The sequence below is a fragment of the Phocoena sinus genome, chromosome 9 (genome assembly GCF_008692025.1).
Source record: "Phocoena sinus isolate mPhoSin1 chromosome 9, mPhoSin1.pri, whole genome shotgun sequence".
Taxonomy (NCBI): Eukaryota; Metazoa; Chordata; class Mammalia; order Artiodactyla; family Phocoenidae; genus Phocoena; species Phocoena sinus.
Genome location: NC_045771.1, coordinates 13952191 through 13978721, shown reverse-complemented (window position 1 = coordinate 13978721; position 26531 = coordinate 13952191). Strand labels below are relative to the sequence as shown.

General features: G+C 46.5%; 2 protein-coding genes across 3 annotated transcripts in view; one reads left to right on the top strand and one right to left on the bottom strand.

Moving 5' to 3' along the window:
- Positions 1–2106, top strand: part of TBXAS1 (thromboxane A synthase 1) — a 150782-nt gene extending 148676 nt beyond the window's left edge. For both annotated transcript variants that reach the window (XM_032642176.1, XM_032642177.1), the window contains one exon: positions 1869–2106. In XM_032642176.1, the coding sequence (XP_032498067.1) occupies positions 1869–1943 (75 nt within the window). In that variant the 3' untranslated portion in view covers positions 1944–2106. The remainder of the gene's footprint in view (positions 1–1868) is intronic.
- A 1853-nt stretch (positions 2107–3959) lies between these two features.
- The window catches only part of PARP12 (poly(ADP-ribose) polymerase family member 12), a 45010-nt gene continuing 22438 nt past the window's right edge, over positions 3960–26531 (bottom strand). Inside the window, exons 6-12 of the mRNA XM_032642175.1 lie at positions 22453–22639; positions 18400–18541; positions 15416–15512; positions 9200–9272; positions 7291–7421; positions 6268–6419; positions 3960–5042 (exon numbers count right to left, since the gene is read on the bottom strand). Coding sequence (XP_032498066.1) covers positions 4714–5042; positions 6268–6419; positions 7291–7421; positions 9200–9272; positions 15416–15512; positions 18400–18541; positions 22453–22639 — 1111 coding nt within the window. The 3' untranslated portion in view covers positions 3960–4713. The remainder of the gene's footprint in view (positions 5043–6267; positions 6420–7290; positions 7422–9199; positions 9273–15415; positions 15513–18399; positions 18542–22452; positions 22640–26531) is intronic.

Sequence of the window (26531 nt, the reverse complement as noted above, 5' to 3'; positions counted from 1 at the left end):
AGGTGCCCACTCAGTCATTCAACGAACACTGATGAACAAAGGAATGAATCGCCGGAGAGTAAAGAAATTGAGGTTCAAACCAGATCTCACTCACTCTCAAGCCCTCCCTCTTTCCTCTACATGTAGCAGCCTCTCTGCACAGTATCAGGTGCTCCCCACACAACCCGAACAGTGCTCTCCTCTGTGCCTATTCACTACCCCTCAGCACGGCTGCAGACCTGGACAGGAGGGAGTAAGGGGACAGATAATAAGGACACGATGACAGATGGTAACAACATCTAGATTCAGAGAGTGGCATTGCCTCTGACAAACAGGGAGACTGGGGCGAGCTGCTGGCTGGGGAGGAATAATGAGCTGGGTTGAAATACAAAAGGCTGAGGAACTGTATGTGATGATGTCCATAAAGGTCTGATGGTTAAGGCTGGAGGGAGGGAGGGGCAAATTGGGAGCAGAGAGCCAAATCAAGATGAAGGAGCAGAGGAGAGCAGGCCCCTGCCTGCCTTAGGCATTCCATGGGTACAAGACTTTCTCTGGGTGTTTGTCTCATTTACCCTTGATTTTGACATACAATACAGCAGCCAGACCAATGTCCCAGAACACTGCTTATGCCTGGCACTCCCCCAGCTCAAGATCCAGCCCTGAGTCCCAAGCCTGCTGGGTCCAGGGAGAACTCTGAGCTCACTTTGCCTTCCCCACCCCAACTTCCCACTCCAAGAGCCTCCCACCCACTCCTCCCTGCCTGCTCAGTCTGTTGCTCCTTCTGGAATGCCATCCCGAGCCCTTCCCCACCCCCAGTCTAATCCCATCCTCCAAGTCCTTTGGTGTTTCCTCAAGTCCTGAAGTGGTCCCTGAGAAGCTCTGCTCACAGGGCATCTCCTATTCCCAGCCCCACCCCAGGCACCAGTTCCTCCAGGAAGCCCTCCCTGACTTTGCCAGCCACAACAGACCTCTGCTTTCTTTTTGAAGTCCAATGGTGTTTCAAGTGTGCCTATAACTGTCTGATACTGTAGCCACTAGCCACGTGTGGCTATTTATATGTTAATAATAAATCAAATAAAAAATTCTGCCCCATTTGCATTAACCCCACTTCAAGCATCCAGCAGCCACATGTACTAGTGGCTACCGTACGAGATAGGGCAGGTCTAGATCGTCTTGTTTCTTGAGCATGTAACTGGTCTCCCATCTGAACTCTCAAAGTCATCTGAAAGCCCACCCGGCCCCAGCACTAGGGCCTCGTGACCCTTCTTTCCTTTAAAGGTTTCATGGTAGCCACTGAACAGTCCTTTTACACGCAGCTCAAGAGGACGCCCTGCTTCTTAATTCTGTGGCTTTTCTTCCAAGTCCTCCATTGGTCTGCCTAAGCTGGACATAAGGAAAGCCTTCTGAATGGCAGCGGGCCTTCAGCAGGGAGCTCTCCCCAAGCCCCTGGGGAGTGGTCTACTCAGTTACTGGCTGGGCCCCAGGGTGAGAGACGAGGGGAGATGAGGAAGGTCTGAGGCTTTGCTCACCACTTTCCAGTCATGTGCCCTTGGGCAGGTCGCTTGGCCTCTCTGAACCTCCATTTCTTCATTTGCAAAGTGAGCTGTTCCCACCTTAGGCAGGCTTATTAGAAGGATAAATGTGGGACCCCTCCCCTGTGGTATTTTATTAACACGGGAAAGGTGGTGAGCCGCCGTCCAACACCCGGCCCAAGACACAGCTCTGCTGCTTCTCACGGTCCCCCTGGGGAAGCTGCTTTGCTCACTCCCAGCCTGCCGGCCCTCAGCCCTCAGCCGAATTCCCACGAACCTGCTTCACGGCCCGTTCTGAGGAAGTTTTCCTGTCGATAGGATTAACTATGACAAATATCTTAATTTCCTCTATTTTAGGTACCGCTGCAGCTAGAATCCAAATCTGCCCTAGGTCCAAAAAATGGCGTCTACATCAGGATTGCCTCCCGCTGACAAAGTCATGACCAGCCCCTAACTCAAAGAAAACCCTCATGTGGAAATTCAGATTTTTGGAAAGACATCACCGAAGCAACTGAAAGCGTGCCTGGCATATAAGTATAAAAGAGGCCATTTACGTAACATTTCCTAAATGCTTAATAAATGTGTGTTGCACTTAGTTTTGACTTTGCCAATAGTGTTTGAGCAACGGATCCACCTCTCTCAATCAGGGATTGCTGATAAATGAGTGAAAACGTAGTTTTGACAAAATGATTGAGTACTTGGGGTTTTTAAAGAAGTTCTGGCCTCAGGATGGAAGGAATCGATAGGGCAGGGGACACATGGATGCTCAGGTGAGTGGTCCTGACGGCCCCAGCTCGGGGGCCTTTTCAGCGTCTGGTTCATTTAACTTAGAGAATAACATTCGTCAGAAGCTCAACTTCAAACGTGGTTCAAATGCTTTATCATGCCTCGATTTTCCTAGGTAGGCTACTACTAACTTTATGTTTAATGTGCAGAAAAGTGATAGAGGCTGAAGTGTACTTTTTCTTTTAAAGAACATCCTATCTTAATTTTGATCAAATAATCAAAATACAGAGGTGAATTTTAGTAAAAGTAATTATTGTGTTGCTGAGAAGCTCAAATGCAACAAAGAACTTGCAAACTGAATCCCGGATCTGCCACCAGCAGCCTGTGATCATAGCTGCTGCTCTTGCCACCTCTGTGCCCGTTTCCTCACCTGTAAAACAAGGCTGCTGACCCAGGTCACAGCGCCCTCCTCTACTTAACATCCGAACAGTGCAAAGGGGCTGATGTTGTATAAATAACAGAGCAGGGACCCGCAAGCAAGGCTGGGCTACCCAGGCTGAGCCACCTTTACGAAGTGCAGGCTGTTGCAGGAGAGCTGGGAGAAGAGGTCTCCCGTACCCACGGCTGCGAGCAGCTGCTTCTGCTGTTTGCCCTCCCTGCCTCCAGCATGCCATGCTTCCCCAGAGCGCTCCCCTGGATACTCCCCTCTCAGAATGTAAAAGAGGCCAGCCTCACGACTCTGTTGTCAATCTCACACAGACACACACACACACGTTTGCTCTGGATCCTACTACCTCTTTGCATGAAAATTCTGAGAGGTCTTTTTGACTTCTTCCCATCACGATGCCCACCCCCTCCAGTGCCCACAGGAACAGCTGCCCCATGCTCCCACCCACAACTGAGCTACATGTACCCCATCCCTTTCTCAAATGTCCAGTCCAGGTATTTGCCAATGTGCTTTCTCAAAGGTCAGCAAGTGCAGAGCCCTCGGCAGTCTTCACAGTGCACCCGACTTCCCTGGAGCGTTTCATCATCTCCCGCCCCAGGTTTCCCCTTGCCACTCTCCTCGCCCACACTCCCAGACGGACCACTCTTGCTGCTTCCCACTACCCAGCTCCCAGCAGCCTTGGATCTGAGAACTCCAGGCAGAGGCACCATGTGGAGACTGGACACACTGTATCAGGAGGCTAGGGAATGGGAAGGAAGGGTGCAGGTGAGGAGAGGACACCTTGCTGAGGACTGAACCTGAGGCCAATGGGACCAGCCATCCAGGAGGAGGCAGATGGCCTTATGAGGTGGAGCCATCCTGCCGGCCCCACCACCGCCCAGCAGAGACCCCTACCAACCACTGTGTGTGGAGGACACAAGAACACACCACCTGCTCCGTGTCCACAACACAGTGCACAATAGGGGATCTGGGGTTTGTGGGGCTTGAAAGCTGAGTTCAGGGAAAGAAAAAAAACAAATATGTAACTTGCAAATTTAACCAAAATGTATGATCACGCAGCCATACAGCAGGGGTCCCTCCTCAGGCTGTGGAAAGGATCCCAGCAAATGAGGGGCCATGAACCTTCAGCTTCATTGGCTGCATGATACATCCACACACAGCCTCCTCGAGGCCAGTAATGGGGGCTGTTGTATCCCGACCCCCAGAAAAGTGCCTGTACACAGCAGGCGCTCAATAAACAGACACTGAAGAATGAGCTGCAGCCATCACCCACGTCAGATAAATATTCTTTTATTCCCGGACTCTGCTGTGACGCTGCAGCACAGGTATTCAGATCTCATGGGGACATAAAACCCTTATTCACAGGGTGCTCGGTGCAGAGGCACCTGCCAGGGTGAGTGCACTTCCTGGGTGATGGTGACTGCTGCTAGGACTAAGGGAGACCGACAAGGACTCAGTGACACCACACAGTAGCCATGGTCCTAACAACATGATATATGGGCCAATTTCAAGGCTGGAAGCCCAGGAGAAGCAGCAGAAGAGCCGCCTAGATTAGAGACACAGCAATGGACACAATGACTGTGCCTCACCAGGCCCACAGCCCAGGATTTCCTGCACCAACGGCTGCTGTGTCATTCGGACAAAAACAAAACCAGGTGCCACCAAGACCCTGAAAAACCAAACCACTGAAGAGACAGAAACTCTTGAAAATTAAAACCAATCGATAAAACAGTGTCTGGAAACTCTGTGCCTGGGGCCAATCTGCAGCAAAGTCAACAAAGAGTAAAAAACAAAACTTTAACACCTGAGTAAAAAGCAATAATGGGTTCACCTACAATCACTACTGGCTAGTCCAAAAGTGACTTAAAAGTGAAAATATTATCAGCCAGAGATTAAGAACGTAACTTCATCATGAAGTCAATGTTAAACGAACAGCTCATTAAAAATTTTTTGTTTAAAAAAAAACAACTTTCCCTAATAGCTATTTCAAGTAAGATCAGCCAGAAAGGCATAAAACCATCGGGGTGCTCACTGCCGAACACCGAAGAAGGACGCAAAGGTGAACAGGCCGGTGGTGGTGGCGGCAGTGGGCCCGGGGGAGTCGGTGTACTGGATGACGTACTCCGGGTAGGCCTGGTGCTTCTCAAAGACCACGAAGATGGAGGGGTCAGACACGCGGTTCACGCAGCTGTCGTACAAGACGTCGCCCTGGCCCTCCTTCGCCGGGGGACGGACGAAGCTGGCGTTGCCTCGGACGAATTCGCCCACTAGCACCCGAGCCAGGAACATCGTGTGGGACTTGGTGTCAGTTTTGCTGTAGTGGTGGGAATACGCGGCGTCCCGGGCAAAGTAGCTCCCTGCAAGGACACCAGGGCTGGGCTGGGCACCGGGGGACAGCCTGCGGCCGGAAGAGGCACGCCAGTGTCCTGCAACCCGGGTGAGGCCAGTGGCCTCTGCCCTCCCTCAGCTCCCATCTTTCCAGCTTTTCCCTTGTAAGGAGCATCAGAGGGGTCACCAAACTCTGAGACAGAAAACTACTTTCAAGTTAAGACCTGTCACTCAAATCTTAAAGGTCTCTGGACACCTCATTACTGAGCCCCCATCCCCCGCCCAGAACCTCCGTTTCCTGAGCCATAAAACGGGGCTGTCGGGCCCGTCCTCCCAGGGCTGGTGTGGAACGTGGCTAAGACCCCACACAAGGAGCACGGCGCAGACACTGGCAGCCCAATGTACAGATTCATGAGCCCTGTCGAATGGGGGCCTGAGCTGGAAGCTGCGCCTACATATTCAGGTTCACAGCCCACCACTGGCTCTTGTGCACCTCGACCCCGCAGCCGTCAGCATGCAGGACGGAAGCTAACGGATGGACTCGGCAGAGGGGATGCTGACTGCAGATCACACCACTACGAGACTCTCTCCATCTAGTAACCGTGTCGTGGTTACAGAAGAGAATGTTCTTGTTCTTAGGAGGTGTTACGGGGTGAAGGGGTATGATGTATGCCGCCTACTCCCAAATGGTTCAGAAATAAGGGAAGGGGTGGTAAAGCCAATGTGCAAAGTGTTAAAGCTGATGAACTAGGTAAAATTTACATGGGAGGTTTCTTTTTTTTAATATTATTCTTGCACCTTTCCTGTGAGTTTGAAATTATTTTCAAACAAAGTTTAAAAATAACTAAGAGACAGGAAAACGGGGAACTCACATTATAGTAAGAATGACATATTTACATGAGCGTATCTGAGCATTCAGATTTCTACTCTAAGGAAACAGCACAGGCATGTGGGGACCTGGCTCAGGGCTGGGAAGGGTCCCACAGGGATGCAGACCCATTTCCCAGTGAAGCCAAACCACAGCCTAAGCAGGGCCACCGCTGCTCAAACCCTGGGCCAGGCCTAGGGCTGCACACAGGGGAATGAGAGTAAGGTCCTGGGCACCCCACATCCTGGCCAGTGCTGAGTCTGAACCGCTGATGCAGCTCATGCTGGTTCCCCCCACGCCCTCCATCAATTTGCTCTAAAGTGGTTTCCGAGCCCTGGACAGCAAGGCAAAGAGGGTTCTGCCAGCAGAGGCCGCCTCGCACTTACCCTTGCCGTAGGAAGTACCATGAAGACCACTGACCCGCCAGTCAAAGTTCTGCTGGCAGATGGCGTCAACGAAACCGGTGCTGGTGCCATGGAACAGCTGCCTCTCATCCACCGTCTTCCCGCCGTTTCTCTTCTGCATCTGCTCCTTCTGCCTAGAATCACGGGAGTGAACGTGTGCCGGCGGCAGAGAATGCCGGCCACCAAACACAGGCCACCCGGCCCAAGAAATACGTTTTATTAGATGTGTCGTGAGACCAGGAGCCACAGGTCCATGAGACTCCAGCCATGGGCCAGGGGCCAGAAAAGGCGAGAGCAGGGCCTGGGTGAGAGCAGAGGGAAGCCTTCCCTCCAGGCCTGCATTGCTCCATGAACCCCCAAAGCAGACAGACCAGCCCTTGGAAGGCAAGTGTGCTTCTTCCCACCACCCTGCTTCCGCCTGGAGCTTAGCCAGGGGAGCTGGAAGATGCTGGCTGGGGGTGGGAGGGGGGGCCTCCTTCTCCCTCTCCTGTAAGTTACCTTGATCTCATCACTGGAACCAGAGTTCAGATTACACTGCTCCAACCTCTTGTGGGGAAGGTCAGCAGGAGCCCAGGCTCACTGCAGTGACCTGATGTGGGCTCCTCCCCACACAAACAAGTGCCTGAGAACATGCCAGTCCTCAGGCACAAGAAGGAGGCCCCTGCTCTCTGGCTGCCAGGACAGCAGCTTTACACTCCCCAGGGTGTGGGTGGCTTATTCAGACCCGTCCCCTGTTGGTCTTCAGGGAGGCCAAAGGCACTAGTGCAGGAGCCAGCTCTGTCTCTAGGGAAGCCACAGCCTCCCATCTCCCTGGAGGAACATGCCAGCACTGAGCTTGTATGGATGAGGAGGTGGACAGGAGAGGGAAACAGCTCCTGACCCCAGCAGCACTGGACAAACAGAAGCTGCTTTCTCGGATTGTCCCTGCAGCCCAGGGCATGTCTGGTAAGCAGCTGGCTGAGGGGACAGAGGCACCAGCCCACCAAGAGCGAGCCCCCAACGCACCACTGGTAGACTTCCCAGAGGGCCACGTTCTGGACCCGCTCAATCTTCTGAACGTGGTAGAGAGGCATTGTATGGGTGAAGAGTTTCCAGATCTTTCGAAACTCCTCTGAGGACGAAGGGAGGGCGATCCTCTGTAAGGGGCAAATATTTTTACTCTCTTATCATCAAAGTGTAGAATATACATCTCTTCCCAAGGCTGCTCATGAAATGCCAGAACCACAGGCAAACCCAGACGGCGTCTACCACGCTCCCCTTTACTTCAAGGGGCAGTCTCTGCAGGCTCCGGATGCATGCTATTTGTGGTCACTTCTCTCCTCTCCACTGTGAAGCCAGCCTAAAGGACAGGCAGGCAATGCTATGTGAGTACCACCCTGGCTGCCCCCAGCACACCCCTGCTCTTCTTCTGACCCCACACAGGGCCGACTACAGAGTCGACAAGACCACGGAGCTGGTGCCAACAGATGTGGAACACACACATCTGGCAGAGAGGGGGCAAACCCTGCCACAGGCAGCAATGCTGCGCGAGCCCCACACAAGGCGAGCACTGAGCGAGAGGCCAGGCCAGCAGACAGCACACAGCAGCCCAGGAGCTCAGCAAGACCCGCGGGCGCCCCTCCCTCCCAGCTGAGCCCGCCCTTCCCTTAGCGTCTGGCTCTGGGAAGCAACACTCCTGATGAGCCCAGAGGGGCCCCTGACTCACAGCCCCCAACTGTCTCACAGAGTGACAAGCCACAAGTCCCTGCCCTTGCAGCCTGGACCCCAAGCAGCCTCCCTGTTCCTGGCTCCACGGGGCTTGGCCCAGTGACAGCCTGACCTGGGATCACCGTCCTCACCCACCGAGTGCAGCCGTATAATAACCACCTCACCCCGCAAAGACCCTAAATGATCAGGACTCTGTGTAAACATCCATGGGTCTCTGCAACCCAAAATCTGACTTTGGTTTCCTTGCTCCCATCTCACTAGATGCCACCAAACCCTCTCCCTCAAGCCCTGCCCTCCCAGCCTGGAGCCTGGCAAGGACTCCCGCACCTATCATGGCCTGCAGCTCGGCCCCCTGACCAGGACACTCCACAGCTCGGCCCTGACCTCCATCTCCTGTCTCCCAGCCCCCGCCTATGCACGCCCTCCACCCGAGACACTCCATGTCCTGACTTGGGTTCCTTTCCCAGCCAGTTCCCATCAACTGGTGTGTCCTTCCCCACCCTCTGCCTGTGTAAGCGCCAGCCATCATTAGGTGTGGACCTGGTGACACCTTCCTTGATCCCTGAAATACAGTCGCCTGGTCCCCTGATGGCCGAGCACTGTCTGAAAGTTGCCCAGCCCTCCACACGTCCTGCCAGGGCTGCTGGTGTCTGGGTGTGTTTGTGCGACTCCCAGGCACATGTTGGAAAAACCAGTCTGCACAGTGCTTGCCAGGTCAGAGGCCAGTCAGGGTGCTCCATGTACATGGGGCGTCATCGGACACCGGCCTGAGCTCTCTACTCAACTCAGCATGGCGCCCACTGCAACTTGCTGAATAGACTGTTCCTTCTCTCATCTTCTAGTAAGTTCCTAGCACCTCCCAACAGCAACTCCCCTTCTAGATGGTCCTCATCACACCAAACCTTCTGCTGGCTTCTTTCCCTTTTCTTGCTTAGTAAAACTTTTATTAGCTAAGCAGCTCTTAAGCTCCTTATTTATGCCCTTCCTAGAAAATTTCCAGTTCGTCATCCTCCCTCCACCATACATCCTCTCCCCTCGAGCCATGGCCACCTCCTGGGTAGTCATCTAGCCGTAAAATCCCCAAGATCTGAAAGAAACCAAACCTCGCATGCACCTCTCAGCGGCGGAGGACACAGCGTGGTCCACTCACACTCACCTGTGTCTAAGGACACCTCCTCCCCAGCCTGGGGCAGTGCCAGTCTCATACCTTAAAGCCAGTGTCCGACAGGGCCAAGTGGTCCCAATGCTCAGGGATGCTCTTTAGGCCTTGGGAATTGACGCTGTTACAAAATGTAAAGAGAAACACTTAGTTTGTTCTGAGACATAAGTAGGTTTCCCAGAGGTGCCTCCAGCAGCCGAGGCCATCAGTCTTGAGCGTCAGCATATGGTTCTGTAAAAGCAGGGAGGAGGCGAGGAAGCACATAACCACACTCTCCACCACGTAACAGCACTTCCATCTTTGCTGATGTGGTCAAAACCAAAACCAAACCCAAAACCAATCAGGCACGAGGGATCCATTTCTCACCTGCATCCCAACTCCAACACATAAGGGACTGAGCATATGACTAAAGCAGCACACCCAAACCCTCATCCATGATTCTGAAATTCAAAGAGCCCTGAAACTTTCATTAAAAACAGCCTCAATGGGACTTCCCTGGTGACACAGTGGTTAAGAATCCGCCTGCCAATGCAGGGGACACGGGTTCGAGCCCTGGTCCGGAAAGATGGCACATGCCGCGGAGCAACTAAGCCCGTGCGCCACAACTACTGAGCCTGCGTTCTAGAGCCCGCGAGCCACAACTACTGAAGCCTGCGCACCACAACTACTGAGCCCGCACGCCACAACTACTGAAGCCTGTGTGCCTAGAGCCCGTGCTCCACGACAAGAGAAGCCAGAACAATGAGAAGCCTGTGCACCTCAACAAAGAGTAGTCCTGCTTGCCGCAACTAGAGAAAGCCCGCGCACAGCAAAGACCCAATGCAGCCAAAAATAAATAAAATAAAAAATAAATTTAAAATGCTGTGAATTCAGAACACAATAAAAAAATTTTAAAAACCCAACAGCCTCAATGAAACTAACACAACCTTGTAAATTAACTATACTCCAATAAAAAACAAATTAAAAAAAAAACAGCCTCAATGACGTATAATTGGCAAATAAAACAGTTTTTAAAACATAAAATTATGTCAAAATTCATTTGGCAGTAGAAATTTGACTTGAACTGCTAAGAAGCTACTTGTGGTCTATATATATTTCCTTCTTAAAGTGACTATGCATTTTTTACTGCAAAAAATATTAGCATGTTTAATTGCATATGTCACATAATACAAAGCAGCACATGCTCTTTCTAAAAATGAAATAAAAACCCATTTCTAAAAAACAGATGGCCCAAAGGATTTAGAAATAAGGACTGTGAAACTCTAACTCCAAATCATTCCTATTCAGTTTCAGAATGCTGTTCTTCCTACAACAGATCTACCTTCTGTTTCTGCTGGCATGAGACGTGCACCTTCATCCTAAGCCTCAAAGAACTCCCACAAATAACTTTCCTAGGAAAATGGCACAGTTTAAAAATAACTAAAGAAAAGGTCCCACAAGCAAGAATCAACCAGAAACAGACCCATGAAGACTGAAGATGCTGAATTACCAGGCAGATTATAAAACAACTATTCTTTCTATGTTTAAAGAAATAAAAGACAAACTTTAAAACATATGCAAGGTGAAGTAAGTCAGAAAAGAATGGTACTGATGAATCTAGTGGCAGGGCAGGAATAAAGACGTAGACAGAGAGAATGGACTTGAGGACATGGAGGAGGAGGGGGAAACTGGGGTGAAATGAAAGTAGCATCAATATACGTACACTACCGAATGTAAAATATTAGCTAGTGGGAAGCAGCAGCACAGCACAGGGAGATCAGCTCGGTGCTTTGCGATGACCTAGAGACATGGGATAGGGAGGGTGGGAGGGAGCCTCAATAGGGAGGGGCTATGGGGACATGTGTATGCATTATGACTGACTCACTTCATTGTACAACAGAAACTAACACAGTATTGTGAAGCAATTATATTCCAATAAATATCTATTAAAATAAATCATATGCAAGGAACAGAAAACTGTTAAAAAGACCTGGAGGGTCTGAAAAGAAAAAAAAACAAACAGAACTTGTAGAAATGAAAATACAATCCCTGAAGAAGTTGTTCAACGGACAGGCTTACTAGCAGATGAGATGACCTAAAGAGAGGGTGAGCGAGCTGAAAGGTAGGGGCAGTGAAATTATTCAGAATGTGGCGCAGAGCAGGAAGGAGACAAAACAAGGCAGGGAAGAAGCCAAGACACGGAGAGCAGAGTGAAAAGGCCTGAACCTGGTCAGAGCCAAACTGAATCTCCAAAAAGAGAGTAGCTAGAACAGCATGGAGGCAATTTTCAAATAGAACTAATGAGACAAACCAACCTACAGACTTAAGAAGCAGAAAGGATCTCAAACAGGACAAATAAAAACACACACCCAGACACACCATAGTGAGAGTGCATAATACAAAGACAAACAGAAAATCTTAAAAGCAGCCAGAAGGGGAAAAAAAGTGATTCTGGAAGAAAGCATCAGTTAGACTAACAGCTGATTTCTCAAAAGCAGCAATGGAAACCAAAGCACAGCGGAGTGATATCTTCAATGTTTCAAGAGAAAATAACTACAAGTAAAATGTCTACACCCAGTGAAAATATCCCTAAGATTGAGGGCAAAATAAAGATGTATTCAGGCAAAGAAAAGCAGATTTTTTTTCCCAACAGATCTTCATCTAAGGAAATTTGAAAAGACAGAGAAAATGGTATAAGTGGGAGTAAATTTAATGAAACAGTCATAATGTAAAAAAGCAGTGTCTCATGAAGTTAAAAAATAGCAAGTCCAGAGGAAGGTAAATGGAATAAAGTATATGAAGGATCTTGTGTCAGCTGGTAGGACAGCAAAGATATTGACTGACTTATACCTATGTGAAAAACTCATGTTGTAATCTCTAGAGTGGCCTTAAAAAAAAAAAACAGTAATAGAGTGTATAACTTCCAAACTAGTAGAGAGGAATAAATTAAATGACAAAATATATCAAAAAGAAGGTAAGAAAAAAATAAGACAATCATATGAAAAAAACTTCATGGAGGATGAAAGGACAGTAATGAACTAATAAACCAGATACCTGATGTATAAATGCCATTTCAATCCTTAAACTTCTGAATATGGAGATCATATTCTGTGACCCCATTAATTATGTAAATAGACGATTTGTTTCTAAAAGTGACCCACACGAGAGTCCCAGGTGGCCACAGAGGCCCAAGCAGACTTGCTTGCTGGAGTCATGACCACCAGCTACCGTCACACAAGTTAAAGGGAAGCACGACGCACTTCACTGCACCAATGTGTGTGACATAGCAGGGAGATCCTGAATCCCTCGTATCTTACTCTGAATTTAACCAAAATAACCACTCTTATTTCTGACATGTGGTGTCTGCCATGATCCCCTGACAACTAAGCAGAGTGACAACAAAAGAGATCCAGTCTCAGAAAGGAGACAGATAAGTGTTTCTAAACTGCATCTAGGGTAGGCTCTGGATAGGGAGAGACTAAAACATGACGTCCAGAAGTAGGATGACTCATAGTTAACCAAAACTAAATCCAGAAGCAATTCACAGGAGAGACTAAAACATTTAACTAACTAAATAATAAATATTTCTGCATGGTAAAATACTTCATAGACAAAGCCAAAAGGCAAACAACAAATGAAGAAAACACATTGCAATTTATATAACAAACCGAGGGCTGATCTCCCCATTAGATAGAAGACTCTTAATGTTTAAGAAAAATACCAAAATGTTGAGAGAAGAATGGAAAAAAGACAAACAGTCCACTGAAAAAGAAAGGCAAATGGCCCATACATGTAGGAAAAAATATTAAACCTCATTTATAAGAGAAAGTACATTAAATACACTGAAACACCCTTTCCCACCTACGAGAACAGCGAAAATCCAAGAGCTTGATGACTCCCTCTGTTGGCAAGGGGGAGGGAAGCAGGCACCTCACACATTCTGGGGTGAGCGCATTAACGGTTCCACCCCACAAAGAGGAACTTGCATTTACCTTCTAGGACTCTAACCTGAGAACCCACCCCCACAAATATGAAATAGCATATACACCAGACATCCTTTGTGGTATCATACTTGTAACAGCAAAAGACTGAAAAAGGGCAAAACATCCCTCGAAAGGGGACAGATTAAACTATGGTACATGCAAATGATGGAGAACTGTGAAGACAGAAACAGAATTTAGAAGACTTCAATGAACTGAAAGGGAGTAATTTTTTTTTTCAGTATTTATATATACTGTGAAATGATCACAACAAATCTAGTAATGATCTATTTTTAAGTGAAAAACAAAAGGTACAGAATAGTATATATAGAATGCTACCTTTTATGCAAGAAAAAGAAAGTAAGATACTTTTATGTATATGCATTTGCTCATTTTTGCAAAAATAAACACAGAAAGATAAACCAGAAACTGATGAAAATGTTTGCCCATCATAGGAACAGTGTGGAGATAACAGTGAGAATATTGACTGCTGAGTGTATCTTTTCATATAGTTTTGACTTTTAAATCATGTTTTACACATAGCCAAAAATAAATTTTAATAAGAAAGGGAGGAAGGAAGGCACACGTGGCTTCGAAGGAAACAGGGAGCGGAAACCCCAGGAGGTTACTTTGTTAGACTCACAGGTACTCTATTTGCTTGGATTGATAATACCTTTTCCCTCTAGCTTCTTTAAATGACCCTGCCATGCTCCACAAACACAACCACTGAAGTCCATCTGTGAAATCTTAAAAGAAGAAACAGAAACACTGTAAGTTCTCTGTGAAACAGAAACGAGCCAGATTTCTCCGGCTGATGGAAGGTGCAGTCCGCTAACAGCAGCGCTGGCTACAGCTCTGGCTACAGTCCCGGCTTGCTGTCAAACACCCAGACTAATGGGCACCACGGTACCTCTCACCATCCAGGCCACCCTCCCCCAGTAAGTGGCCGTGGGGATTGGAGAGAACTGACCCCTCCCCCAGCTCCAATCCTAGCACACTTGCCTCAAGCCTAAAACTACTGATTCAGAGGGGTCTGATCAGTTTGCAAAGTTCACAGATTTGCCCATCAGCTGCAGGAGGGCCCTGCCTGCTCCTAAATGCATAGAAGGCCAGGCACTACCCACCCTTGTGGCTTCTGGCAGCCTGTGACACAAGGGATCCCACCCTGGGGATGAAGTTGGCCCATTAGTGCCTGCAGCACCTGTTTTTGGTATTCCATGATATCCAAGTACTAAAATAATGGGGTTTTATTGGTGTAATTTTTGGTGTATTTCAACATTTACAAAAATTCAGGTCTGTGACTCAATTATTCACTTGAAAAGACAAGCTGATGAGCTGGCTTCAAGTCTAGAGTGGCTAGCAGATCACAACAAGCAGCCCTATAGTTACATATCACAAAGCCTCTACCCACAAGGATAATTCTTTCTCTGTTTCAAAGCCTTTCCAACTAGTGGAATATGTATGTCAGTAGTCAAACTGCTACAGGTGACTCTACACTGGAATTGCCATTCATACATGACACAACTGGAGGAAAAAGAGGAACTTAAAATCCTTTGTTAGAAACAAAAACCACAGTTTGCTACCAGTGGAAAAAACCTGACTAACAAACATACACACAAATGAACAGAAAAACCCCAAGGGCTGTTTAAAAAGATTTCCTGCAAGTTATAAAACAAAAGATATAATCACTTGAAGATGGAAACAGAAAATATCAGGAGTTAGATTATTACTATTTCCTCACCATTCTCTAAGTTAGTCTAAACTAAGAAAGAACTTTTTGGCTTCTGGAAAGATCTGCACAAGAACACCTGATGTCTCAGTAACATCACTGGCAAACTTAAAGATAAAACATCTAATTAAGTGATTTTCCTGGTGTCTTTTTCCTTTATTTTATGCTGTGTCTGGCTTATCATTTAATGCTTTGTTAACTGCATCTGCATCACCACTAAATGACTATAACCAAACATTCACCTTTCATAAATTTAGGTTGTATTTATAGCTTTATATATATGCTACTATGTTTTCATTTGAATGTGGTAAATATACACTGATTTTTCTGTTTCATGAAACCTCAACCTTCTTACAGATCACTCAAATGAACAGCAGCACTTTGGTATTAAGTGAAGGAAAGTACAAATACACTCAGAGGAGGGCCAGGTACAGGAAACAGAGACAGAGAGTGCCAGGGCATAAGTCTGCAAGCCAGCTAACCCTCTTAATGCTGTAGCTAGTCTGAGTAGGTTCTGTACCTGCAGCAGAGCACACAACAACTGATACACACACAAGTTCCCCAAATGCCACCTACCAGGTCTGCTTCAGCTTCACATCCTGGGGAGATACGAATTTGGGTCTCCGGCAAACGTTTCTAACTGTGCCATAGACCAGGTTTTTCTGAACGAAGGCTGGGAAAAACAAACAAACACACACATATACACATATGGGATAGCAATGTTTTATAAACACAAATTAAATGGGTTGGAAAGCTAATCCAAATGTAAAGCTCACAATCGTCTGTTAAAAAAATAAGGCAATTTTACACATTTCAAATATTCAAAAAGAAAACAGGTATCTGTAGGAGACTGGGTTTAATGACTAGATGAATGATTAGTAATTGACATATCAATTATACATGAGTGCTTTAAAACTGTTCCTTCCAATCTTGTTTAAACTATTATTTTGCTCAGCAATTTTTCCCAGCTTGGATATAAAAAAGCTTCAGTCCAGCCTGAGACCGATTTACCACATCTTGAGCCAGTGGAATTTAGAGTTAATATAATAATTTTACTCATGAGTTTTTTTCTTACTTTGACTAAACTTACCCTACAGAAATACTTCTCAACTTTTTAAAAACTGGACTGTCTTTAATAAATGAAATCCTTGCCCCATGCCCAAGATTCTCAGATTCCTCCTGAGGGCAGCAGTGGGGGGACAGGGGAACTATCCTTCATGTTGAAAAATCACAATACCTCTAAGTTAGACTACATGTCCCGACCCACCAGGAGAACTCTGTCAAGTCTTATTTTCTGCAGTAGAGTACAAACAATTTTCTTTCACTTGAAAAACGAACTCACCCTACTTCATTTCAGCATACACCCAGTGATCACCTAGGCAACACTGTGTCCCTCATGCCACAGCCCACATGGTCATCACGATGGGCACTCCTGGGGGGTCCCCACATTCTAATCGGGAGCCCATATAATCCAGAGATGGCTACCACAACCCCTTCAGTTACCCATCACTCAACCTCCCACCAATACTCTGCTAATTAGCTTAAACGGGCTTTTTATTGGTCTGTTGACTAACACTGCAATGAACCCCAAATGAGCTTTTACTGGTGAAATGAAAAGGTATTCAAGATAAGTGAACTGTATAAATATATGCGAGACCCATTCCCCACCATCCCCTAGACAGGGTAAACATGAGGCCTTCTCCCTAATTTGCCCTTAAAGAGGATACACCAGGCGAAGTCCCTAAACAAGCCCTGATCTTGGGGATTCTGCCCAACTGATACCAGCTAACAGACATCAGAATTCTGCCTCTGGAGTCTTGGCATTTGCCTTGAGCGACCGTTTCACGACAGGAGTCTAAAAGGCAGAGCCAAGTCTTCCCTGATCCTATAGAACGAGTCAGTTGTGCGTGTTTCTTAAACGTCCCTGCTTCCTCATAAATATTTAGTTAATAAATGTGAGTGGCAGGTTGCAGTCTGAGACTTGCTTTCACTCTACCTAGTAGTCAGGTTAGGAAGGGAGAAGTTAACTCACCTCAAAGTACTTCTGTGGCTACTGTTATGTACCAAACAGCAAACAAAAGAACTGTGCCCACCCAAGTGAGCTTGAGTGGGTCTGCAGCAAACATGCTTTTTCTTGCAGTCTGCAGGGAACTCAGTGTGTGTGCTCTTCCCCACCCTCATCTTAACTGTTCTGTCCCCTGGGGCTGCTGCCTATGTTGAGAATGATAAAGGCTACATTTGACATTTCTGGTTGATCTGTTTTGATACAGTCCAGATACTTTAAAGAAATACTTCAAACTATGGTCAGCAGCAGTCAGATGGGTGCTAGGTGTATAGACTTGTTCTTCAGGCCTGTCCTGACTTATTATTTCATATATTTCTCACCATCCCCTTTAATGCACTTGTGTTTATCAGACTGTGGATTGCAAACCACCTCACATATGACTTGTGTTCCCCAGCTGACACTGCAGACTGTAAGCAGTTCTCGCTGTAGAGTAGAAGAAACTTTTAGGCTCTCTGTACAGGCACATTGAGAGGGCAGCAATTCTACTTTAAGTAAAACCACAAGTGCTACAAACCACAAGCAAAACCAACTGGCTAAAAGCAAGCAGATAGAGTGGATTCAGGATAATTCACCAAAAACACTTTGCTGCCCTCCAAACAGAAGGTCCACAAAAATAAAGAATAAACTATGCTTCAAGGGAGGCCCACTTAATTTTCTTGAAAAATGAAAACTCAGAGGGATTCAGAGTTTTAAATGTGAATTTAAAGGCAAAACTGAACTGAACAGGGATGGACTGATAAATCTCTGTGAAAATGGCTTGAGAGAAGCCACAAAAAACCTGAAACTTAAAAAAAAAAAAAAAAAGTCACAAATAAGCCACTGGCAGGCCTGACCAAAGGGTGTTTGGTCTGTTTCTGTCTATCTGCCTGTCTGTCAAGGCAACCAGAACAAGCCAAGGCCCAGACTCAGGATACCATGAGCAGAGCATCTGAAAATCTGCTTCCCAACAATTTTTAGTTGAAGTGTGTGCCTACCACGTGTTTAGCCGGCCGGCCATCTGTGCTGAAGGTGTCTACAGAAAGCAGAGCTGCACAGCAGAACCACTATGACACGTGCCAGCGACCTGGACACAGGGACGCCCATGGCCTACAGGACAACCGCCACTGCCCACAGGCTGATGCTGCCTGTCCTCCACAAGGAGGGCTCCTGTCCCCTCCTATCGCCCCCCAGGCAGCTCCCCACCCATCCCGCTGGCGGGCCTCTATGCCCCCTCCCAGTCTGGCAGCGCTTCAGTAGCAGGGACCACCCCATCCTTCTCTTTCCTGGCTCTCAATGTGTGTGCGGACTTTCTCCAGGGTTAAAATGGAAAAGGCAAAGCCAGCAGATGACCAGGCCCTGCTGGGTGAGTGCAGAGGGTCAGGAAGTATCTTCTCTCTTTTGGCCAGATCAAGCAGCTTGCGGGATCTCAGTCCCCCAACCAGGGATTGAACCCAGGCCACGGCAGTGAAAGCCCGGAATCCTAACCACTAGGCCACCAGGGAACTCCAGGAAGTACCTTTGAAGTCTAATTCGTATGTGTGCTTTCCTGCCTGGAACTTCAGAGCGGCAGCCTGGGGGTCAGACCCTGCGGCACAGTATGCCAGGTAGGCCTTCTCCACGTCGCTGTTGCTGACGCTGGTCACGGGGTGCTCCACGCCCTGTGAAGGCAAAGCCAGATACGCGGTGAAGGCAAGAAGAAGACAGACGCTGGGGGCCGTCCGCACCACCCACAGATGTGCCCACAGTGGTTGTTTGTGTCCTGGGGGAGGCGGAGGAGAGGAGCCGGGCACGGTGCGGTGGCAGGAGAGGGAGGCACAGGAAAGGAGCCGACGCAACTGCCTCCTGAAAGCTGCTCAGGAACAGAAGCCCATACACGAGGACCCCGCTAACCCGGACAATGCATGGGAGCGATGAGAGAGAGGGCATTCAATTACTCATGACGGATGATACAACCCTTCAAAGGAAGGTGAAACATCAATGGTGAATTCTCAAATGCTGCTTCACTGAGGGCCTGAGCGACGCTACCTCCTCTGTCCCTTGTTCCCACCACCCTTTAATCAGAGTTCAGTTCTCCTTGTTGTTGTCTTTTTCTGGTCTCTTGGAGAGCTCTATTTTTTCAATTATCCATTTTGATCCCTCATCCTCTTTCCCATTACCTACATGATATCGAAGATTGTGGAATGGACTTGAGTTTGAATTCTGGCTCTCGAATCTGTTTCCTCTATAACCTCAGCACGTTATTGGAACCTCTCTGAACCTCAATGATCTCAACTCTATGACAGGAATAACAACAGAATTTAAATCATACTCATGTCATTATACAATAGGACCATCCCATCCTCAAAGACCTGGAAAAATGATTAAAATAAGGCACAGAGAGCCCTCAGCACAGTGCCTGGAACAAAAAGCAAAGGTGCCGCAGAAATAGAGGCAGATACCTGGGCATACAAGTCTGAAGTCTGGAGAGGAATCTGGTCTAGAGACAGAGATGCAGACATCACTCAAGGTGGCCACCAATGTCAGAAGAGCGGGGGTTCAGGCTAGACCCCGGGAAACGCCAACATTCACAAAGGAAAGTAGAAAAAAGAAGCCCATGAAGGAGACAGAGGAGGAGCAAAAAAGGAGAGTGAGGCTCAAATGTGACATATGAAACATTTTTTCAATAAAACAAATAAGAACTTTTAAAATTTTAAATAAACAAATCAAACAAAACAAAAGCAAGCACACAGATACAGAGGACAGACTGGTCTTACCAAAGGGGAAACAAAGGGGAGGTGAGGAGAGGGTGAAATGGGTAAAGGAGGCCAACCGGTGACAGATGGAAAATAAACCTTTGGTGGTGAGCACGCTGCAGTGTATGTAGCAGTCAAGATACATCGCTGCACACGTGAAACTCACGTAATATTAGAAAACAATAAGTAACTGATTAATTTAATCTAATTAAAGAAAGAAAGAAAAGGAAGGAGGGAGTGGGCAACAAGCTGGGTGGAGACTGGCAATGCCACAGGACTTGGCACCTGGGCCCTCTGCCAGCAGCTATGGCTGGTGACGGCTGTGCTGAACCGGGTCCCACCTCCTGCAGGCGTTCCATGAATGGTGACCAGATGAACAGAAGTCAGATTCTGGCAAGAGGAGGAATAAATGGAAGTCTTCCCTTTCAAGCAGAGATAGATAGGTTGTTTGGGTACAAAAGGGTGAGGGCAACTGTAGAGCTTTTAGATCAAACCAAAGGAGATCACAGGAGGGGGGAAAAGGCAAAAGGTAAATCGACACAAGAAGACTGCTGAGAATAATCCAGCCCGGATACAGGCTGGGGTAATGCGTCATGGAGCTCACCATCTCAGGGACGGCAGGCTCAACATCGGAAAACTCAGTGGGCCAAAAAAGAGTAACACATTTATACACAAGATTAGGTTATGGATTAAACTGTAACCCCCAAAAAGACATGTTGAAGTCTTAACCCCCAGTACCTCGGAACGTGACCTTATTTGGAAATAGGGTCATTGCAGATGTAATTAGTTAAGATGAGATCATACTGGAGTAGGTGGGCCCTTAACCAACATGACCAATGTCCTTATAAGAGGATGGCCACATGAAGAATGCTGCTGATGAGCAGGTAGAGATGAGAGTGATGCAAATACAACTGAGGAACGCCAAAGATCACCAGCAAACCACCAGAACTGAGGAAAAGACAAGCAAGAATTCCCTACAGGTTTCAGAGAAAACATGGCCCTGCTGCCACCTGGATTTCAGTTTCCAGCCTCCAGAGCTGTGAGACAACAAACCCCTGCTGTTCTAAGCCACCTAGTTTGTGGTACTTTGCTATGATGACCTAGGAAATTAATACAGGGTGGAGGCAACCTGGACCTGAAATTTGGGCGTATATCCTGAGCTCAGGCAGAAAAGAACCCAGCTTTTCTGATAATCAAGAGAAAACTGTCTTGAACTGGCAATTAGCAGAAAACTAAGAAAGAAATCCAATTATAGGGTGACATCAGAAGTGTGTGGAAAAGGAAGAGCTAGAATGGACAGGTCACCCTATGAGGGGCCCAGCCATTGGTACAAAATGAGACCATACAGCCGAAAGTCACCGAGTCCGCACGTGCACATCTGAATGCACCAGCGTGTGGTATGTTGGTAAAACCCACAGAAAGGTTATTCCCAGGGATTCTCGCTATTCTAAATACTCAATGTTCTAAACTATGCACTCCGGCTATACCACAACAAAGGAGTAGCAGCCTAGAAAAGAAAAAGGGAAAACCCTGAGTTCGGTCGTTTGGAGGACAAAGACCCCTGTCCCCAAAGTTGTGACAACGCAGTTTCTGTAGTCACCCAGGGTCCCGTATCATCCCACTCAGCTCCCAGAAGGGGGACGAATCACCAAACAAAACGTGAGCGGCTGTCACATTTGCCAGTTGCTTCTTGCCTGCTGTGTGTTCCTCCATGACGCCTCCGGGTGAGCTCCACTCATCGTCATCTCTCCCGCTCAATGCCAGGCTTGGCCTCTGCACCCCACTCCTGACCAAACCCAGAGCAATGCTGGAGAGCCTCCCTGGACAAATCCAGGGAAGACAGAAGGAACCCCCAGGACGCTCAGAGAGGGAGACGGGTTGGGAAGAGGACGGAAAGAGCAGTGAAGCGGGAAGGCCGGCACTGGAAGAAGTGGAGGGGAAGAATGAGGGCACAAGCCATCTCCTGAAAGTGACCGTGTCCAACTGGCCAGCGGGCACAGGCAGCAACACCTCTGTCCTTCAACTGGCCAGTCTAACTCCTGAGGACCTGCCAGGTGCAGGCACCACCCTCAGCAGGGGGGCACACCAGTGGCAAAAGCTCCCATGAAGCTCACATTACCGAGTCCCAGAGAAAAAGATATCCCAAGTGCAGTAGAAACTAAAGCCTTACTACTATAGCATCTTACAACCCGGAAGAATACAAATGTCTATTAGACCACATATCCTAATTTTCATTCGGGAGAAGGTGTCACTATAGAAATGGTGACCTCCCTATACTTATACCTCTACAGGTAACCAGGGGGCTCCCTTTAATCTGATTCATCCACAAACATCTTTGAATAATTGACAGCAGCAATTATTCGACACAGATACCAAATCAACAGCTGAAATCAGTCAATTTTCGTATACTTGCCCACCTTCTGTAAAGTTGCTGCTACAGATAAGGCAGAAAGCTAGCTTTGAAAAGCCTTCAACTTTATTCCACAGCTACACAAACACTCCAGCACACACAGGCACTTGCTCTGGAGTTACCTGCTCAACAGTAAGAGAGGCATCTTTCTACCCCATTTAACGAAATGTGATCTCACTACAACTAGTCATTCAGTCCTGATGAACAAACAGATAGCTAATTGTTCAAAGATGGAACCTCATACAAATGAACTCTAAATTATCCCATTTTGCCATAATTCCTGCAAAGCAAGTGTGTCATAAGGGGACCTGGGGATCTTTGGCTCTGTCAAGGGCTCCCCAGAGCAATCCTTGTGCCCATGTTTGGAAAGGCTCCCCCATCATGGACCCTCAGGAAGGAACACTCACCCTCTTTCCGTGACACTTACTTGTCTTCCATACTCCTGCCAAAAGCCAAATTCATCGTTCCAGTACCAAACCCACTCAGTGGTGAGGACAAAGTGTGGAGGTTTGGTGAGCGAGGAGGCCGTGGAGAGGCGGCGAGCCAAGGTGGTACCAAACGTCATGGAGTTAAAGTTCAGAAAACCAGTGAGAAAGCTACTGGTGCACATGATCCTACAAAAGAACATGAGAAGTAAACTGAAAACCCACCAGCCACCATGGACTCAGATACTCAGCTCCCCCATGGTCTTCTAGATACTCTGCTAGAAGATGTGAACATACATGTGACCTGAACATTTACAAAAATGTGTTGGGGTGGGATGCGGGACCTGCTTTTTAAGATCCATTTTGCTGTGTGAAAATAATAAAATCACAGTAATATGGAAAACCTGTTATCATGACATTCCTTTCATTACACAGAAAACGCTGGTTAAAATATTTTTTAAAATGCATTGCTGAGATGGCAAGAAACAGAAATCCTCAGAAGCCAAAAATAGTTTAACATACATTGAATGCATGTGGGGTGGGCCAGCCGCTGTACGAAGTGCTTTGTACATATTAAGGGATTAAGTCTTCGTAACACTGAAGTTGCAACTTATCCCCATTTCACAGATATGAAAACAGAAGCCCAGGAAGGTTCAGAAACCTGTCCAAGGTCAAACAGCTAATAGATGGCAGAGCTGGGGTTTAAGTCAAGCAGTTTGGCAGAACAGCCTGTACTCTGAGCCACCAGGATCTATTCCCTTTCCAAATGCTGAAGTGCCCCAAGAGCAAAGGGAAGGTCTGGAACCAGACAGGTGAATGAGGACTAAAGCCAGTGGCTGTCCAAGGGCAGTGTCAGTGAGTAACGACAAAACGCCCTATTTTTAGCAGCAATGAGGAAACAGAAAACAAATGTAGGATCTGAATATGGTCAGGGGTCAAATCTCCGAAGAGACACTTCTGCATAAAATCATGATCCTAAAAGACTACATATATCCTTAGTGAAGGGAGGCCAGGAAAGGAATCTGCTTTGCAAAGAAAGTCAGCAAGGAAATTTGCCTGTGTCAGTGTTAGCTTTGGATGGAAAGGAAAAAACTTCCACTGAGAACTCATAAACCACTCAGGCCTCACAAAAGTTAATTCACACTTCATGCGTGAGAATTAACTTGAAAGACTCACCGTGGCAGTTTCCAGAGAAGCAAACACAAATCCCCTCTGGAAGGAATTCACCTTCAACTCAGGCCTCAAAAGAATTTCCACAGGTAAAGTTTCAGCAAACACGGGCTTACAATCAAATAAATCAGGAACAAGACACCATGAGCAAAACCCAGCAAAAACAATCAGTCCACCAAAGACAACAAACATTAGAGTTCCTGGATATAAATATGCAATATGTATGAAGTGTTTTTGAAAGTTAAATTGAGTATCACAAGTATGAGTAAGGATAAAGAAACTATAAGAAACTGGACAGCCACATGTAAAAGTATGAAATTAGAACACTCCCTAACACCGTACACAAAAATAAACTCAAAATGTATTAAAGACCTAAATGTAAGGCCAGACACTATAAAACTCTCAGAGGAAAACATAGGCAGAACACTCTATGACATAAATCACAGCAAGATCCTTTTTGACCCACCTGCTAGAGAAATGGAAATAAAAATAAAAATAAACAAATGGGACCTAATGGAACTTAAAAGCTTTTGCACAGCAAAGGAAAACATCAAAAAGACAACCCTCAGAATGGGAGAAAATATCTGCAAACGAATCAACAAAGGATTAATCTCCAAAATAAATAAACAGCTCATGCAGCTCAATATCAAAACAACAAAGAACCCAATCCAAAAATGGGCAGAAGACTTAGACATTTCTCAACCTCACTAATCATTAGAGAAATGCAAATCAAAACTACAATGAGGTATCACCTCACACCAGTCAGAACAGTCATCATCAAAAAATCTACAAACAATAAATGCTGGAGAGGGTGTAGAGAAAAGGGAACCCTTCTTGCACTGTTGGTGGGAATGTAAACTGATACAGCCACTATGGAGAACAGTATGGAAGTACCTTAAAAAACTAAAAATAGAACTACTATATGACCCAGCAATCCCACTACTGGGCATATACCCTGAGAAAACCATAATTCAGAGTCATGTACCACAATGTTCACTGCAGCTCTATGTACGATAGCCAGGACATGGAAGCAACCTAACTGTCCATTGACAGATGAATGGATAAAGAAGATGTGGCACATATATACAATGGAATATTACTCAGCCATAAAAAGAAATGAAATTGAGTTACTTGTAGTGAGGTGGATGGACCTAGAGTCTGTCATACAGAGTGAAGTAAGTCAGAAAGAGAAAAACAAATACCGTAGGCTAACACATATATATGGAATCTAAAAAAAAAAAATTTTTTTTAATGGTTCTAAAGAACCTAGGAGCAGGACAGGAATAAAGACGCAGACGTAGAGAATGGACTTGACATGGGGAGGGAGAAGGGTAAGCTGGGATGAATTAAGAGAGTGGCATGGACTTATATATACTACCAAATGTAAAATAAATAGATAGTGGGAAGCAGCCGCATAGCACAGGGAGATCAGCTCGGTGCTGTGTGACCACCTAGAGGGGTGGGATAGGGAGGGTGGGAGGGAGACGCAAGAGGGAGGGGATATGGGGAGATATGTATATGTATAACTGATTCACTTTGTTATAAAGCAGAAACTAACAAACCATTGTAAAGCAATTATCCAATAAAGATGTTATTAAAATAAATAAAATAAAATAAACTATAAGAATGAACCAGGTAGGGCTTCCCTGGTGGCACAGTGGTTGGGAATCTGTCTGCCAATGCAAGGGACACAGGTTTGAGCCCTGGCCCCGAGAGATCCCACATGCCATGGAGCAACTAAGCCCGTGTGCCACAACTACTGAACCTGCGCTCAAGAGCCCACAAGCCACAACTACTGAGCCACGTGCCACAACTACTGAAGCCCGTGCACCTAGAGCCCATGCTCCGCAACAAGAGAAGCCACGAAAATGAGAAGCCTGTGCACCGCAACAAAGAGTAGCCCCCGCTCGCCACAACTAGAGAAAGCCTACACACAGCAAGGACGACCCAACACAGCCAAAAATAAAAACAAACAAATAAATAAATAAATTTATATTAAAAAAAGAATTAACCAGATAACTTTGAAGGAAAAAACAGAACCTTTAGAATTAATATAATAATTAAAAATTTTAAACCGCAATAGATAGGACACAGTGCAACTCAGACAAGGCTGAACTAGTGAACTGGGTGAACAAGTGAAGCAATTCCCCTGCATACAGCAGAGAGAATGAGAGAAGTTAAAAGACATAAAAGATAAAGTAAGAAGATCTTAACATATGTGTAACCAGAAGTTCAGAGAAGCAATACTTGAAGAGATCATGCCTGAGGAGCTTCCAGAATTGATTAAACATAAAGCCTCCCACTCAGAAAGCACAACAAATTATAAGTAGATTAAATAAATATAAATCCACACATAGACAGATCTTAGTGAAACTGTAGCACCAAAGAATGACGAGATATTTAAAGTAGTCAGAGAGAAAAAAGAGATTACCTATCATGATGGGTTGAACTGTGTCCTTACAAAGATATATTCGAGTCCTAACTCTTGGTACCTGTAAATTTGGAAATATGGTCTTCACAGATGCAATCAAGTTATGATGAGGTCATACTCAATTAGCTTGAGCCCTAACTCAATGACTGGTGTCCTTATAAGAAGAAGGAAATTTGGACACAGAGACACATGGGAGAAAGCCATGAGACAACAAAGGTAGAGATTACAGCAATGCAGCTATAAACCTGGGAATGCCAAGGAACACCAAGGACTGCTAACAACCACCAGGAGCTAGGAAGAAGCAAGGAAGGATCTTCCCCTGGAGTCTTCAGACAGAGCATGGCCCTGCTGACACCCTGACTTTGGACTTCCAGCCTCCAGAACTATGACAATAAATTCTTGTTGTCTTAAGTCACCAAGTTTGTGGCAATCTGTTATGGTAGCCCCCCAAAACTAACACATTTATACTGACAGCTAACT